The sequence below is a fragment of the Pseudophryne corroboree genome, chromosome 12 (genome assembly GCF_028390025.1).
Source record: "Pseudophryne corroboree isolate aPseCor3 chromosome 12, aPseCor3.hap2, whole genome shotgun sequence".
Classification (NCBI taxonomy): domain Eukaryota; kingdom Metazoa; phylum Chordata; class Amphibia; order Anura; family Myobatrachidae; genus Pseudophryne; species Pseudophryne corroboree.
The window spans coordinates 36,712,652-36,731,062 of NC_086455.1; the positions used below are offsets into that span (position 1 = coordinate 36,712,652).

The 18,411-nt window shown below is 45.2% G+C and overlaps 1 protein-coding gene across 4 annotated transcripts in view; it reads left to right on the plus strand.

Annotated features, from left to right (window-relative positions):
• LOC134980479 (transmembrane protein 121) overlaps nt 1–9,224 on the plus strand; it is a 154,042-nt gene extending 144,818 nt beyond the window's left edge. For 2 of the 4 annotated variants that reach the window (XR_010190409.1, XR_010190410.1), the window contains exon 14: nt 6,652–7,181. Coding sequence is in view for 2 of the 4 variants with exons in the window: in XM_063947322.1 (XP_063803392.1) it covers nt 7,178–8,116 (939 nt within the window). In the remaining 2 variants the exon portion in view is untranslated. Of the gene's footprint in view, nt 1–6,651 lie in introns of all 4 variants that reach the window. The other 2 variants (XM_063947322.1, XM_063947323.1) reach the window with 1 other exon arrangement.
• Nucleotides 9,225–18,411: the final 9,187 nt, after the last annotated feature.

Genomic DNA, 18,411 nt, shown 5'->3' on the forward strand with positions numbered 1-18,411 from the left:
AAGAAATTAACTAATTGCCGGCATTTTACAGAAATCACATCCAAGGAAAGGACTCCATGTGCAATATGTTAGAAGTGGAGTGATTGCTTTACTTCTTGATTCCTGACTCTGCTGCACTGCTAGTCATGCAGCTAGTCAGACTGTACATGTGCGAGTGGCCATTGGCAGGAATGGAACCTACAGATCCCTCTCCTGGAAAATGTTGCAAAATGCAGCCCAGAGAAGGGACGTTTTCTAAGAGAGGAGGAGGCCCATGTGCAGCCTCTTCCATCCGTGCCTCCTCCTTTCTAGCTGGCAATGCTGTAGGGACTCAAACTGCATACCTCCTAACTGTTCTGATTCCACAGCAATCTATACAGTACATGTAAGTGAGCATGGGGCTGCCCAGCTGCTCGGGGTATGTCCCCAAAATGCAGAAAAAAAAGTGTCCGCCCGGTAAGGCCATGCCCACTCGGCAGAAGCTACGTCCCTCGCACCTGAGACCATGCCCCTTTCCCAGGTCATGCACAGCTATGCCACGCGAGCGTCCTGACTCTCTGGCCGGAAAAGTTGGGAGGTATGAGACTGCAATACGCATGCACAGATCTCTGGAAAAATGGTGCAGTGGCCATTTCCTGACTATTCCTTTACTACGCATGCATAAAACGCATGGAAAATGGCCGCCACGCTATTTTTCTGGTGATGATTTGTGCTCTTGTTGCTGCCAATGGGGGACTTAAGAGAGGTGAGTATTCAAGAAATGGGTGCAGCATATGCGGTGTGGGCCTCTTGGACTTAGGAGTCCGTGTACACCGTACACACTGCACCCATTATAGATACAGCCAGGGCCGGAGCTTCCATTAGGCAGCTGCCTATGGACGCCGGGACCTGAGGGGGCGCCCACTGAGACTGCCTGGTAGAAAAATGAAGGATGTCTCTGAAAGAGAGACATCCTTGTTTAAGATTAGGGTTTGGCGGCATAGGAGCAGCGCAGTGTGTCATCAGGTGCTCAGGGAGTCAGGCACAAGTTACTTCCAGCCATAGAGATCAGCGACAGCAAGAGTGGACGCAGAGGTGACAGGCAGGCGCCAGGGACAGAGAAGGACAGCGCTTCACCCGCCGCCGGAATTTCCAGGTTCCCTGCTGGCGTCTTTGTGGCATTGCGCAGAAGCTGTACCTCCTCTCCCTCCTGTGTCACACACCTTCATATCCCCAGGACCTGTGTCACTCCATCCCCTCCTACCTACCTCATGTCCCCATGTCGCCCCTCATATGCCCATGTCCTGTGTCACAGATTCTCCGGGCTCCTCATCCCTTCATGGGGGCAGAAAGCTAAAATTTTGCCTAGGGTGCTTAGAAACCTTGCACCGGCCCAGGATACAGCAGTGGCCCAGAGACTACAGTAGATAACGCCACCTGAAGATATATATATATATATATATATATTACAGTATACGCCAGTACAATAAGTATTGCACACTCAAATGTAGCAAAAATGCGGGTGCCTGGTCATAGATGTGTAAACAGCAGCCGCTAGTAAAACCAGAAGACCCACACACCATATAAATTACAAGTAAAGGTTTATAGCATCATAAGCCACAGTACCGGAGAAATTGTGCGTACTGTAGGCCATAGGCTGAAATAGTTAATGCCAGCTAAAGATGGTGCTAGTGTTGGCTACCTGGGCTAAGATTGGTCAATTTCACCGTTTAGCAGCCACCATAGAAACCTATGGGGTTTTTTGCACGAGGAAACAGTGGAACGCAGCAGATATTTCCTGCGGTCTCCCGTACATACATGTAAGGCATGCTTTAACAGGAGATGCAGAACACAGCAAGGAGTCAAAAAATATCTCCCCTCATGTTCTGTAATAGGGAAACTCCACTGAGTGAATGTAGGTCATATATTGCTTCTTCACACGCCGCCGATCTGTGCTGTAACCCTTTATTTACTGCACAAATAAAGTGACAATAATAAAACCCAAATAGTGTCTGAGATTGGACGCGCTGTTCCAATCTCCGTGGACAGGCCGATCCATCTGTGTCCAAGGCTAAGCATGAAATCGGCGTTCAGTGAAGCTGTGTGATAAATGACACGCTACTTTTCCTCAGAAAGAACAGAGCGGGTTAAGAACACAGCATAGGAGAATGAGAATAAGTCATCTTACCCCCCAGACGTCCTGGTGTTGGCTGATTTTTACCTTCAGTGGAGATCACATCTTAGTAATGTAGTACAGTAATGTTTCATCTAAATAAATCCCATTAGTGCTTCTTTTGGAACAGTATGTCACTCTGGGGCTGAGGCAGAGCTTAACGCAAGTCGGTTTTGCAGTCATATCTGCATTTTCCTCACTTGCAGTTGCAAAGGCATAACAGGGTTGCGGCAAAGTTCCCAGAGGGCCATCGATGGAAATGTGCAGATGTCGTCTACGCGCATAATTATGCCTGATTTCAGATGGATTTTTTCCGCTAGGGTTGTGGCTCGAGCAAGTGTGCACTGATGACGGCTTTCAGACCAAGTGTATATTATGGATGGGGGAGGTCAGCCCTCAGAAATGCGTACAGCGCTGCATACAGTACAGGCAAATAGACACATTTGGCTTTGTGCATGCAATTTGCTTTCAACTCCGCTGTTTCTGTTTGTCTGTTGGCAATAGACTATTGCCCAGTGGCCGCAACAGTGATGGGATCATAGGCGTTTCTATCATGGGTGCAATGTGTGCGGTGCACACGAGCCCCATATTTTTATACTCACCTCTCCGGAGTCCAGCGTCGGACGCTGCAGCTACAGCCGTTGCTGCAAAAAAATCACTTAAAAAATGGCCGCAGTATGAATTTTGTCTGCGGAACATGGCAGGCATCATGTTTTCGGAGACCTGTGCATGCTCAGTAGACTCCGGAACAATGACGGAGCCTACGGCACCTTGGAGAGGAGGGGGCCCACCCGGAGCCTGCACACGGGCCCCCTCTTCTCTTAAGACACCCCTGGGTGGGATACTGGGTCAACAAGGAAATATGGCCATGACCACAAGAAAGCATGACCATGCCCCTTTCAGCGTGCCACGCATTCTATAAAGAGGGCCCCGATATTCACAATGGGATTGGTCATCCTCCTAGTACAGATGCCTGATAGATCTCCTGGTAGCTCTGCTATTACCATGTATAGGGGCAGATTTACTAAGCCTTAGAGTGTGATAAAGTGGAAAGAGAAAGTACCAGCCAATCAGCTCCTGTCATTTATTTCAAACCCAGCCTGTATCATGGTAATTAGGAGCTGATTGGCTTGTACTTTATTTCCATCCACTTGGATGGAGACCAAAGCTTAGTAAATAGACTCCTAAGGGAGGGATGTATCAAACCCTCAGGAGAGATAAAATGGAGAAGTTGCCCATAGCAACCAAAAAGTTTAAATGGAATTTCTTAGAGTGTGCTAGATAAATGATAGCTAGACGCTGATTAGTTGCAGCCTGCAACTGCTTCACGATAACTCTCTCAAAGGTTTAAGCGTTCATCTTTCCCCATGTGAGAATAAATAAATAGGGGACTATAAATGTAGATAAACTTGCATGTAATGTAAAGCTGAGCTTATCCCTACAGGTACTGCTGTGATTGCTCTATGCTTCTGCCAATGATGTGGCTTGCTATTATTAATTATTATTCTCTATTTATATGGCGCAACAAGGGATCCGCAGCGCCCAATTACAGAGTACATAAACAAAATAATCAAAACAGGAAATTAGTGACTTACAGTTGTACAATATATGACAAGTACAGGATACCACGTCACTGCAGGATACATAAACATAACTACACCAGTAGACAACACGAACATAAGTATCAGGGTGGCAAAAAAATGCAGGATTTGGTGCCATTGAGGACAATATAAGTAAACGCAGGATAAGTCCATGGGGGTGAAGGCCCGGCTCATGAGAGCTTACATTCTAAAGGGGAGAGGCAGACAAGCTGGGGTGACAAAGACGGAGTAGACAGTGAGCATGGGACAGAGGGTTAGGATGAGATTGGGCTGGGTTTGGTAAAGAAGCGAGTCTTGAGAGCCCGTTTGAAGTTCTGCAGGGAGGTGGAGAGTTTGAGGGGGAGAGGTAGAGAATTCCATAGAAAGGGAGCAGCACATAGGAAATGTTGAAGGTAGGAGTGGGAGAATGTAATCAAAAGGCAGCAGAGTTGACGTGGATTAGCGGAGTAAAGAGGACGGGCGGGAGTGTACAGAGAGATAAGGTCAGAGATGTAAGTGGGAGAGGAGTGGGTGAGGGCTTTGTAAGTGAGTGTGAGAAGTTTGCATTGGATTCTGAAAGGGAAGGGAAGCCAGTGAAGGGCTTTTAGGAGAGGGGAGGTGGATGTAGTGCATTTGGTGATGAAGATGAGTCAGGCTGCAGCATTGAGGATAGATTGGAGTGGAGAGAGGCATTTGTCAAGGATGCCAGTTAGGAGGAGATTACAGTAGTCTAGATTGGAAATGACCAGTGAGTAGATAATGGTCTTAGTAGCATCCTGGGTGAGAAAGGGGCTGATCAGGTAAAGAGCTATTCATGCCCCCTAACACATAAGGGGTGGTTAGTAATACTACTGCTATGACTAATGGCAGACATAGCCGCTACAGAAGAACTACAGTATAAGGCACCAAACTGGATACCCGTGTTGCTTTGACATGTTAAAAAGTCAGGTTCACACAACTTTTCCCTATCTACTTGTGGGACCTCAACACATCATCTGCCAGTTCTGCATGGAAGTCCAGGGAGCCATTCCAACGTCGGGCGTCCTGATATCTTTCCAGATGGTCCTGACAATCTTTTTTTTTTTAGCAATTCTGGCCACTGCCATTCAGTCCGCAGATTAGCCTTCTACCTTGTCCACTACATAACCCTTTGCAAAAACACCTTATCTGGGTCTGACTGGCATCTAGCAGTGTCCAGTGTGCCCAGCTCATGGGCAGTTTCAAGAAATAAACATTATTTAAGGGGCCTACGCACTATATAGTCCATATCAGTAGAAAACACAGTGCATATCGCACCGTGTGTAAACACCTTGCGAAGCCGATGCGCGGTCCCATCGCACCGTGTGTATGCAGCATTAGAGCCCATTTCCCTTAACAGTGCACATTGGTTTGCTTCAGGCATATGACTTTCTTCTCCCTCTCTCCCCTCTCTTTGCCATACTAACGACATCATGTATCTCAAAACCAGAGTAATGCATAGTGCCACAATATGAACCCAGTGGCAGCAACACGTTATTGCAGGCAACACGAACGAACTACCTACAGATGGTGTGTTGCCGACACGGAGAACTGTGTGCCAGACAGATCTCATAGTTGGACAATCTGGGTCTGATATACAATTGATCAGATAAAAAGATCTGTAGGATTATAGCAAAGGAAAAGTTCAGAAGGTCAGAACGCAGGTTATTCAGTGGTCCAGGAAACAAGCTGGTCCGGATCCCAGGTTATCTATATAAAAGGGGCAGGCAGAAGAGTGGTGTCTAAGGGATGCCAAAGGACAGATACAAGCAAGGCTAATCACAGTCCACAGAAGTGAGACCTAATCACCCAGAAGTCAATGCCAGGCAATATCCCCTTTTATAGGCTAAGGTGGCATGTCTTCAATGTCTGTTTTCTCTTTCTGCACATGCGTTCACAGTAGACCTGATGCCAGGAACTGATTCTCCATCTACGACCCCAGACTAGGATTAAAATCGTCAGGGATCCATAATGGCTGGCCAATTCTGAAAATAATGTAATGGAGAATAGCGCAGACTATGATAATGTCTCGCTTCCCTCCAGCTCTCTCCCTCAACCTGACACACTGGGGGATATTCAATTGTATGAAAAGTCAGTTGGGTGTCTGTTTTTTCCTATCTAATAGACAGGGAAAAACAGACACCCAACCGACTTTTCAAACATATGAATTCCCCTCACTGATTCAATGAACAGTCACTCTTCTGCAAAGTTGTCAAAATTCTTTCCACATTCCACTTGACCAGTTACAATGACTAATGTTGGGCATTTGTATCTGAAGCTGTTCCCTTCCCCATCAAGGGCCAACGGGTGTGATGGTCGGAAAGAGAAAGGTTGAGGGTGTGGGAATCGCATGGATTAAGCTTTACTGAGAGGCTAGTGCACCCTAGAGCCAAATAGACTGGATAAATGAACCCAGCCTGTCTGAGCCATTGAGCCTGCCTGAGCTAATTGGATATACTTTCCTACTTTCTAAATGTCCCCTCTGGTTTATACTATAGGAGATTTCCAGGTGGATGGTGCAGGGGTTATGGCATCACAAATTTCATAACCCTGCTCCCAACTGTACAATGCTGCAACTCACTGCACTGTGCAGCAGGAGAATTAAAAAGTATGAACTTAATACAAAAGCTCAGAAACCTACTTATTTAATTTATTTAACATTTTGGAACCTACTGCCGGCACATTGTGTCCGTCGGCATCACAAGCCACTTGTGATGTCGGTGCTAAGTAAATGACCGACATATGTGCAACTGCAGACGGGCAACGGCACATTGCTTTGAATTGAATCCACCCTCCCAAGAATTATATTATTTTATTTTGTTATTCATATTGTTTGCAGTCACAATTATGCTCTTCCATTTACATAGATACCTCATTTCTATAATATACCTAATTATACATTATATTTGTTTTGTTTTTCAGGGAAAAGCAATACTAAGAATATGAATATTTTAAAATATGAACAGATGTCTGGCACCAAGTTCTGAAGAACAAGTAGACGAGAAGTAAAAAGTTTATGTAACTTGCTGATGACTATCATGTCACTTCTAAGCCTTTAATGACTTGAAAAGGTCCAATCAAGATCTTATTTTGTTTTACTTCATGTAGTCCTTTACGCCTCCTCAAGGACAACACCAAGAAACAACATGCAGTAACACTTTAAATACCAAGACTTATATCCTTTTATGTGGATTATTTAAAAACAATCCCTCTTGTTTTGATACCTGACTGTTCTACCAACTTTCAGGCTGCAGCAAATTTGTATGCGGAACCCAGAACGAAGCATATATAAATGGAACCGAAAGCATAAAACTCACCGAAATGTTGGACTCCATCTGTGTTTTAAAGTAAATACATCAATATCTCTGCATTTATTAGCCGTAAGGGATTGAGTTAATGCATGGTCGTTGTACGTTCTTCATGAAAGCCTGCTATAAAGTGGCCAAACATGGTTCTTCCACCTCCAGACAAGCGTCATGTGTGTCTTACAACTATTGTTATCATGACCAGTATGGCTTTTATGGATGCCTACCTTGTGGAGCAAAATCAGGGCCCCAGGAAAATTGGAGTATGCATTATAGTGTTGGTTGGGGATATCTGCTTTCTAATCGTCCTGCGCTATGTGGCTGTCTGGGTTGGAGCAGAAGTAAAGACCGCCAAGAGAGGATATGCAATGATTCTGTGGTTTCTTTACATATTTGTTTTAGAAATTAAATTATATTTTATATTTCAAAATTACAAAGCCGATAAAAAAAACATGGACACCGTGGCTAGAAAGGCATTGACGTTGCTTTTATCCATCTCCGTTCCAGGATTATATTTGGTCCTTGTGTCGCTAGACAGCATGGAGTATGTAAGGACATTCAGGAAGAAAGAAGATCTGAGAGGACGACTGTTTTGGGTTGCTCTCGATTTACTTGACATTTTGGATATTCAAGCTAATTTATGGGAGCCGTACAAGACTGGACTTCCCATATGGGCCGAGGGTCTTATGTTTTTCTACTGCTACATCCTACTCTTGATTCTACCTTGTGTCTCTTTGAGTGAAATCAGCATGCAAGGAGAACACATTGCTCCTCAGAAGATGATGCTCTACCCTGTTCTAAGCCTCGTCACCATCAACATAGTTACGATTTTTATTCGAGTTGTGAACATGGTTTTATTTCAGGACAGCAGAGTCTCCACCATCTTCATCGGCAAGAATATCATTGCAATAGCCACAAAGGTCTGCACTTTCTTTGAATACAAAAAACAGGTTAAGGAATTCCCTCAAAACACTATTGCTTTAGAACTGCAACAAAATTCCATTTCACATAACCAGACAATTCACAATACACAGGGAGTCAACCACGAGCAGTCTCCATCCAGGGAAATGATGGATACATGACAAAATCAACGTTATCCTTTTTTTGTTTTTTTGTTCTTTAATTGACTTTATTTACAAAAGAAACACAGTATTTCAAACACTAGTTGTGACTAAAAGGGATGGGCAAATTACTACATTTTACTACTTAACATTGTTCTTAATCGTGTCGGTACATTTTCCAGAATGTGGCTACATATTTTTAGGCATAAAATATCTGCTGTGAGATTATTTAAAGGGTACAAAAGACACAATTATATAATATTTTGCACTAAAGTGTTGTATGAATGAAAATAAATTCCATGTATGCGATGTACTGTATAAGTATACTAATAATTTGCCCATCTCCGTCTGTAGTGGATTATTTTAATTTTAGAATTTAATTCAAGGCACAAAAAAAAATATTTTAATAAAAGTAATGTCCCTTGATCTCTAAAACTCAGGTACAGCCCATCTTACTATGTTATTATACAATGATAAAATACAGAAATGTTAAGACTGATATACAGATGGAGCCTCCCTCATCTTTACCGTTTCTCCTGCTAAACGGAGGTTTAATCACACCTAGGCGATAGCTTAGGTTGCTGAGTTTATGCATGGACAGGCGCGTTGAGGTACGACTACATACTCAGCATGCAGTACACATCTCCACCACTGGGTGGCTAATGCTCCACTAATCCAGTGCTTTGCAGCGGATTGATCTACAAGCTATGGCAAATGGTCAATGACAAATGTACGTACTGTTTACTGTACACACAGACCATTGGTCAGATGGAGAGAGTAAAAAAAAAAAGTTTATACAGACGCAAAGGAACATGTTAAAACACTTGTCCATTGCTGTGTTACTGTAGGTGAGCGTCCAAGTCCCAATAGTGTATACAGACGCAACTAATGTGTTAAAGCAATACTGTAGTGCATTAACGTTAAAGTATGTACAGTATGTGTTTTGTACAATATGAGCATCCAAGTCCCGTAATGGCATAAACCAATGAAAATCGATCACTGCTTTCAGTACATTTACACATGAGCTTGTTTATCATGAGACGTCATGTCTGAGTGGTGAAGTGTACCGCTTCCCATGCAAAGAGTCCCGGGTTCGATTCCCAAAGTGCGAATGCATGTTTATTTCTCTGACGTCCTAGTGGATGCTGGGAACTCCGTAAGGACCATGGGGAATAGCGGCTCCGCAGGAGACTGGGCACATCTAAAGAAAGCTTTAGGATCACCTGGTGTGCACTGGCTCCTCCCCCTATGACCCTCCTCCAAGCCTCAGTTAGATTTCTGTGCCCGACGAGAAGGGTGCACACTAGGGGCTCTCCTGAGCTCTTTGTGAAAGTTTTAGTTTAGGTTTATTATTTTCAGTGAGACCTGCTGGCAACAGGCTCACTGCATCGAGGGACTAAGGGGAGAAGAAGCGAACTCACCTGCGTGCAGAGTGGATTGGGCTTCTTGGCTACTGGACATTAGCTCCAGAGGGACGATCACAGGTTCAGCCTGGATGGGTCCCGGAGCCGCGCCGCCGGCCCCCTTACAGAGCCAGAAGAGCGAAGAGGTCCGGAAAATCGGCGGCAGAAGACGATCCTGTCTTCAGATAAGGTAGCGCACAGCACTGCAGCTGTTCGCCATTGCTCTCAGCACACTTCACACTCCGGTCACTGAGGGTGCAGGGCGCTGGGGGGGCAGCGCCCTGAGACGCAATAAATCGATAAAAACCTTATATGGCTAAAATAAATGCATCACATATAACTCCTGGGCTATATGGATGCATTTAACCCCTGCCAAAACATACAGAAAAACGGATGATAAGGACGCCGAGAAAGGGGCGGAGCCTATCTCCTCAGCACACTGGCGCCATTTTCCCTCACAGCTCAGTTGGAGGGAAGCTCCCTGGCTCTCCCCTGCAGTCGCTACACTACAGAAAGGGGTTAAAAAAGAGAGGGGGGCACAAATTAGGCGCAGTATAAACAATACAGCAGCTATAAAGGGAAAAACACTTATATAAGGTTATCCCTGTATATATATATAGCACTCTGGTGTGTGCTGGCAAACTCTCCCTCTGTCTCCCCAAAGGGCTAGTGGGGTCCTGTCCTCTATCAGAGCATTCCCTGTGTGTGTGCTGTGTGTCGGTACGTTTGTGTCGACATGTATGAGGAGAAAAATGATGTGGAGACGGAGTAGAGTGTCTGTAATAGTGTTGTCACCCCCTAGGGGGTCGACACCTGAGTGGATGTACTGTTGAAATTGCGTGACAGTGTCAACTTTGTATTAAAGACAGTGGTTGACATGAGACAGCCGGCTACTCAGCTTGTGCATGTCCAGACGTCTCATACAGGGGCTCTAAAGCGCCCGTTACCTCAGATACAGACGCCGACACGGATACTGACTCCTGTGTCGACGGTGAAGAGACAACCGTGATTTCCAATAGGGCCACACATTGCATGATTGAGGCAATGGAAAATGTTTACACTTTTCTGATAATATGAATACCACCAAAAAAAAGGGGTATTATGTTTGGTGTGGAAAAACTTCCTGTAGTTTTCCTGAATCTGAGAAATAAAATGAGGTGTGTGATGATGCGTGGGTTTCCCCCCGATAACAATTGATAATTTCTAAAAAGTTATTGGCAGTATACCTTTTCCCGCCAGAGGTTAGGGTGCGTTGGGAAACACCCCCTAGGGGGGATAAGGCGCTCACACGCTTGTAAGAACAAGGGCTCTATCCTCTCCTGAGATGGCCGCCCTTAAGGATCCTGCTGATAGAAAGCAGGAGGGTATCCTAATATGTATTTACACACATACTGGTGTTATACTGCGACCAGCAATCGCCTCAGCCTGGATGTGCAGTGCTGGGTTGGCGTGGTCGGATTCCCTGACTGGAAATATTGATATCCTAGATAAGGACAGTATATTATTGCCTATAGAGCAATTAAAAGATGCATTTCTATATATGCATGATGCACAGCGGAATATTTGCCGACTGGCATCAAGTATAAGTGCGTTGTCCAATTCTACCAGTAAAATGGTCAGGTGATGCGGATTCCAAACGGCATTTGGAAGTATTGCCTTACAAAAAAAAGGGGATGTACCCCTGGTCGCCTCTCAAAATAAGACGCTGTATTATCAGGCGCAGTCCTGGTTGGCAAGCGGACAAAAGGGTTCCTCTTTTCTGCACGTGACAGAGGGAGAGGAAAATGGCTGCAGAGATCAGCCAGTTCCCAGGAACAGAAACCCTTTTCTGCCTCTGCCAAGCCCTCAGTATGACGCTAGGGCTTTACAAGTTCAGGCACGGTGGGGGCCCGTTCTCAATGAATTTCAGTGCGCAGTGGGCTCACTCGCAAGTAGACCCCTGGATCCTTCAGGTAATATTTTCAGGGGTACAAATTGGAATTCGAGACGTATTCCCCTCGCCGTTTCCAAAAGTCTGTTTTACCGACGTCTCCCGCTGACAGGGAGGCAGGTTTGGAAGCCATTCACAAGCTGTATTCCCAGCTGGTGATAATTAAGGTACCCCTCCTGCAACAGGGAACGGGGTATTATTCCACACTATTGTGGTACCGAAGCCAGACGGCTCGGTGAGACCGATTTTAAAATCTAAAATCTTTGAACACTTACATACAGAGGTTCAAATTCAAAATTGAGTCACTCAGAGCAGTGATTGCAAACCTGGAAGAAGGGGACTACATGAGGTCTCGGGACATCAAGGATGCTTACCTTCATGTCAAAATTTACCCTTCTCACCAAGGGTATCTCAGGTTATGGTACAGAACTGTCACTATCAGTTCAGACGCTGCCGTAGGGATGGGCCACGGCACCCCGGGTCTTTACTGAAGTAATGACCGAAATGATGATATTCCTTCGAAGGAAGGGAATTTTAGTTATCCTTTACTTGGACGATTCCCTGATAAGGGTAAGATCCAGGGAACAGCTGGAGATCGGTGTAGCACTATCTCAGGTAGTGTTGCGGCAGCACGATTGGATTCTCAATATTCCAAAAGCGCAGCTGGTTCCGACGACTTGTCTTCTGTTCCTAGGGATGATCCTGGACACAGTCCAGAAAGAAGGTGTTTCTCCCGGAGGAGAAAGCCAGGGAGTTATCCGAGCTAGTCAGGAACCTCCTAAAACCGAACCAAGTCTCAGTGCATCAATGCACAAGGGTTCTGGGTAAAAATGGTGGCTTCCTACGAAGCAATCCCATTCGGCAGATTCCACGCAAGACTTTCCAGTGGAACCTACTGGACAAATGGTCCGGGTCGCATCTTCAGATGCATCAGCGGATAACCCTGTCACAAGGGACAAGGGTATCCCTCCTGAGGTGGTTGCAGAGTGCTCATCTTCTAGAGGGCCGCAGATTCGGCATTCAGGACTGGGTCCTGGTGACCACGGATGCCAGCCTGCGAGGCTGGGGAGCAGTCACACAGGGAAGGAATATCCAGGGCTTATAGTCAAGCCTGGAGACATCACTTCACATAAATATCCTGAAGCTAAGGGCCATTTACAATGCTCTAAGCTTAGCAAGACCTCTGCTTCAAGGTCAGCCGGTGTTGATCCAGTCGGACAACATTACGGCAGTCACCCACGTAAACAGGCAGGGTGCCACAAGAAGCAGGAGGGCAATGGCAGAAGCTGCAAGGATTCTTCGCTGGGCGAAAAACCATGTGATAGCACTGTCAGCAGTTTTCATTCCGGGAGTGGACAACTGGGAAGCAGATTTCCTCAGCACGACCTCCACCCGGGAGAGTAGGGACTTCACCCAGAAGTCTTCCACATGATTATAAACCGTTGGGAAAAACTCGACAGGTATTGCGCCAGGTCAAGGGACCCTCAGGCAATAGCTGTAGATGCTCTGGTATCACCGTGGGTGTACCAATCAGTGTATGGGTTCCCTCCTCTGCCTCTCATACCCAAGGTACTGAGATTGATAAGATGGAGAGGAGTAAGCACTATATTAGTGGCTCCGGATTGGCCAAGAAGGACTTGGTAACCGGAACTTCAAGAGATGCTCACGGAGGATCCGTGGCCTCTACCTCTAAGAAGGGACCTGCTTCAGCGGGGACCTTGTCTGTTCCAAGACTTGCCGCGGCTGCGTTGACGGCATGGCGGTTGAACGCCGGATCCTGAAGGAAAAAGGCATTCCGGATGAAGTCATCCCTATCCTGATCAAGGCCGGGAAGGATGTAACCGCAAAATATTATCACCGCATTTGGCGAAAATCTGTTGCGTGGTGCGAGGCCAGTAAGGCTCGACGGAGGAAATTCAACTGGGTCGATTCCTACATTTCCTGAAAACAGGAGTATCTATGGGCCTGAAATTGGGGTCCATTAAGGTTCAAATTTCGGCTCTGTCGATTTTCTTCCAAAAAAAGAACTAGCTTCAGTCCCTGAAGTTCAGACGTTTGTTAAAGGGGTACTGCATATACAGCCTCCTTTTGTGCCTTCAGTGGTACTTTGGAATCTCAAGGTGGTTTTTGGGTTCCAAAAGTCACATTGGTTTGACCCACTTAAATCTGTGGAGTTAAAATATCTCACAGAAAAAGTGGTCATGCTGTTGGCTCTGGCCTGGGCCAGGCGCGTGTCAGAATTGGTGGCTTTATCCTGTAAAAGCCCTTATCTGATTTTCCATTCGGACAGGGCGGAATTGAGGACTCGTCCTCAGGTTCTCCCTAAGGTGGTTTCAGTGTTCACCTGAACCAAACCTATTGTGGTGCCTGCGGCTACTAGGGACTTGGAGGACTCCAAGTTGCTAGACGTTGTCAGGACCCGGAAAATATATGTTTCCAGGACGGCTGGAGTCAGGAGATCTGACTCGCTGTTTATCCTGTATGCACCCAACTAGCTGGGTGCTCCTGCTTCTAAGCAGACTATTGCTCGTTGGATTTGTAGTACAATTCAGCTTGCACATTCTGTGGTAGGCCTGCCACAGCCAAAAAATCTGTAAATGCCCACTCCACAAGGAAGGTGGGCTCATCTTGGGCAGCTGCCCGAGGGGTCTCGGCTTTACAACTTTGCCGAGCAGTTACTTGGTCAGGAGCAAATACGTTTGTAAAATTCTACAAATTTGATACCCTGGCTGAGGAGGACCGGGAGTTCTCTCATTGGGTGCTGCAGAGTCATCCGCACTCTCCCGCCCGTTTGGGAGCTTTGGTATAATCCCCATGGTCCTTACAGAGTTCCCAGCATCCACTAGGACGTCAGAGAAAATAAGAATTTACTTACCGATAATTATATTTCTCGTAGTCCGTAGTGGATGCTGGGCGCCCATCCCAAGTGCGGATTGTCTGCAATACTGGTACATAATTATTGTTACCAAAAAAATTCGGGTTATTGCTGTAGTGAGCCATCTTTTCTAGAGGCTCCTCTATTATCATGCTGTTAACTGGGTTCAGATCACAAGTTGTACAGTGTGATTGGTGTGGCTGGTATGAGTCTTACCCGGGATTCAAAATCCTTCCTTATTGTGTACGCTCGTCCGGGCACAGTATCCTAACTGAGGCTTGGAGGAGGGTCATAGGGGGAGGAGCCAGTGCACACCAGGTGATCCTAAAGCTTTCTTTAGATGTGCCCAGTCTCCTGCGGAGCCGCTATTCCCCATGGTCCTTACGGAGTTCCCAGCATCCACTACGGACTACGAGAAATAGAATTATCGGTAAGTAAATTCTTATTTTTTCCTGACACTATATTAAAAAAAGTTTTTATCTAATGTAATATACTGTACTGTCACATTAAATAGAAGTGTGCACAGAGGTTTTACATAAATTAAGACATAGCTGCATGAGCATCTAATTTTGCTATCTAAAATACACAGCGGCTATGGGGATAAGCGAGCTCTATGCACCTTACAGTATACATACAGTACAGTAGCTGGCCAGACTCAATCACAGAGCGGCTTCACACAAAATGGATGCCGCTCATGACCCAGCGCCTCACGGAAGCCCACAGCTATGAAGCAGACGACGGCATCGGTTTTACAAGAATCAGAGCAATGCTGAAGGAGTGTCTCGATACACTAGTTAAAATATACACAATGGCAATGAGGTCCCGTAGAATGAGCAATTAATAAAAATAATACAGATAAAAGAACATGTTAGATCTACAGCTATAGAACGTGTTACAAACTACTGTATGACGTTAGGGATATACTCTATTGTATGGTATGAGCGTCTAAGTCCCATAGCCCCGCCATAATCACAAACCAATGGGAAGGGATCATTGCTTACATTTACTCAAGAGCTGGTGCACATGTCATGAGGCATTGTAGCCAAGTGGTGAAGTTTCCAGCTTCCCATGCTTAGAGACCCAGGTTCGATTTCCAAAGTGTGAATGCATGTTTATTTTTTCCAACACATTATTAATTTTTTGTTTGGTTATCTATTGTAATATACTTTCACATTCAATAGAAACATGCATACAGATTTTACATAAATCAGGGCAAAGCTTCATGAGCGTCTCATTCCGCTATCTAAAATACACAGCGGCTATGAGGTCCCGTAGACATATTAATAAATATAAAATAGTGTATTCAGATGCAACTAACTGTTTGGGCAATACTGTAGTTCATTGACGTTTGAGAAACTGTACTGTATGAGAAGGGACACAGGAGCTCGTGTCTGCACTTCTGCACTAAAAAGATTAATCGGTCAGGAAAAAAAGGCATGCGCACGCCTCATGACAGATACACAAGCTCATATCTAAATGTAAGCAGTGATTCCTTGCCATTGGTTTTAGATTATGCCCTAATTGCTACGGGACTTGGCCGCTCACATACTGTACTGTACTGTATCCCTAACTTCAATGGACCATACTGTAGCTTAAACTCATTGTTTTGCGTCTGTATACACTATATTAATTGCTCATTCTATGGGACCTCATTGCCCCTGTGTATTTTAGCTAGGGTATTGAGACGCTCCTTCAGCATTGTCCTGTAACTTGCAAAACCTATGTCGTCGCTGGCTCCATAGCTGAGGGCTTCCACGAGGCAAGGGGTCGTGGGCGGCAGCCATTTTGTCAACTTGCTACTGTATGTGATTGAGTCTGGTGTATCGTAATGTGCATAGAGCTCGCTCGCTTATCCCTGTCACCCCTGTGTATTTTAGCTAGGGTATTGAGACGTTCCTTCAGCATTGCCCTGTAACTTGCAAAACCTATGTCTTCACTGGCTCCATAGCTGAAGGCTTCCAAGAGGCACAGGGTCACGGGCGGCAGCCATTTTGTCAACTTGCTTCTGTATGTGATCGAGTCTGGTGTATTGTAATGTGCATAGAGCTCACTCACTTAATCCTATCACCCCTGTATATTTTAACTAGGGTATTGAGACGCTCCCTCAGCATTGCCCGGATTCTTGCAAAATATATGCTATTGCTCGCTCCATAGCTGAGGGCTTCCAAGAGGTGCAGGGTCACGGGTAGTAGCCATGTCAATCGAGTCTGGCCTGCTACAGTATTGTATGTGTAACGTACAGTGCATATCCTCATAGCCGCTGTGTATTTTAGATATGCTCCTGCAGCTTTGCCCTGCTTTATGTAAAACTTGTGTGCACACTTCTATTGAATGTGAAGATATAGTACAATGGATACAAAAATAAAAAATCAATACAGTGTCAGGGAAAAATTACCATGTATTCGCACTTTGGTAATTGAACCCGGGACTCTAAGCACGGGAAGCGACACACTTCACCACTTGGACACATCGCTGCATGACAGATGCATAAGCCATTACGGCATATTTTGATTATGCCATAATGGCTACGGGATTTGGACATATCCCTAACATCAATAGACCACACTGTACCTGTAACACCTTCGTTTGCGTCTGTATACACTACTATTTTTATATGTTGACTTGTCTGTGGTACTTGGATGCTCACATATTCCTAACATCAATGGACTATATTGTGGGTTTATCACATTCATTTGCATCTGTATACTGTACTATTTGCGTCTGTACTGTATATACTGTAATATACTGTATGACATACTGTAGCATATTGTAGTTTAATGAGACGCACCAGTAAAGTAGTTCTTACGCTGTAGTTCGGTATTGTATTTTAATGGAGACCACACGCATGCGCAATGGTGATTCTAAAAAGCGACATCTGGTGGATGATCGCAGGTAGTACACTCAAAGGTAACGCCAAATGCTCTGAGCGCCTCCCTACGACTAGGCTAGCCTCCTTGCACCCAGGCACGCTGCGTATGCTTATCGCGACTAACGCCTCAGCCAGCAAAGATAACGGAGGCTCCATCTGTAGAGACCGTTTTTTCTTTATTGATTATGTATAAACCATTCAGCCAACTCAATTAAACAACAAAAACAGAAAAAGAAAAAATTCTTCTGTTAATAAATATTAATTTCACCTTAGTTGACAAGAAAAAATACCTGCCATCTTGAATTTGGTTTTCTGGTACAGTTTATGCATAGATCTTAGTACATAATACATAGAGTAAATATAGGGTAATTATTTATGGGACAGTGTATGGTACAGAGAGAAGACAAATACTTGGCTTTCAATGGTAAACAGTTGCTCCGTGTACATTAAAAATTGCCCATTCCATAGCAGATTCTACCCCATATCCACAATATCTTTCCCCACACCTGCCATGTACATTGCTACTGATCCATGCTAAGCATAGCCACATGATGGCCACTATGGTTGCTTAGTCCCAATCCGTATCAGACTGGCCAACAGGCGCACAGGGGAAATTCCCAGTGGTCCCCACTGCCTAAAGGCTCCACCTCCTCTTCAGATGTCATGTTTCAGACCGTGCACTTGAATAATACATTGTTACTCTGTTACAGGGTCAGTTACCTGGTAGCGCAGGAACATGGATCAACAGACTATGCACTGTAATATCCATGTTGTCCGGAGATATAGGGAACTAATTACTAAGCATTGGATGGAGATAAAATAGACAGAAAAAAAATGACCAACCAACCATCTCCTGTCATTTTTCAAACACAGTCTGTGACATGGCAGTCAGGAGCTGATTAGCTGGTATTTTATCTCCGTCCACTTTATCTCCATCCAAGGCTTAGTATATAGACCACTATGTCCTCTATAATGGTTGGTCAAGCTTATGTGGTGGCTGGCCACACCCCTTAAACATGGGCTACCACTGCTTCCCCCTGTGGGGCCTTCATGCCCCAGTCCAACACTGGTCCCAATATCCACAGGCTACTACAGCCCCATTCAGCACCACAAACTAATGCTAGTATAACAGCCTAAGCATTATATATCGCAGCATGCCAGTAATTTATAGTCCCGTGCCATCATATACAGCTTCATGCTAGAACAATAACATGCCCATCACAGTATTCAACATGAGGA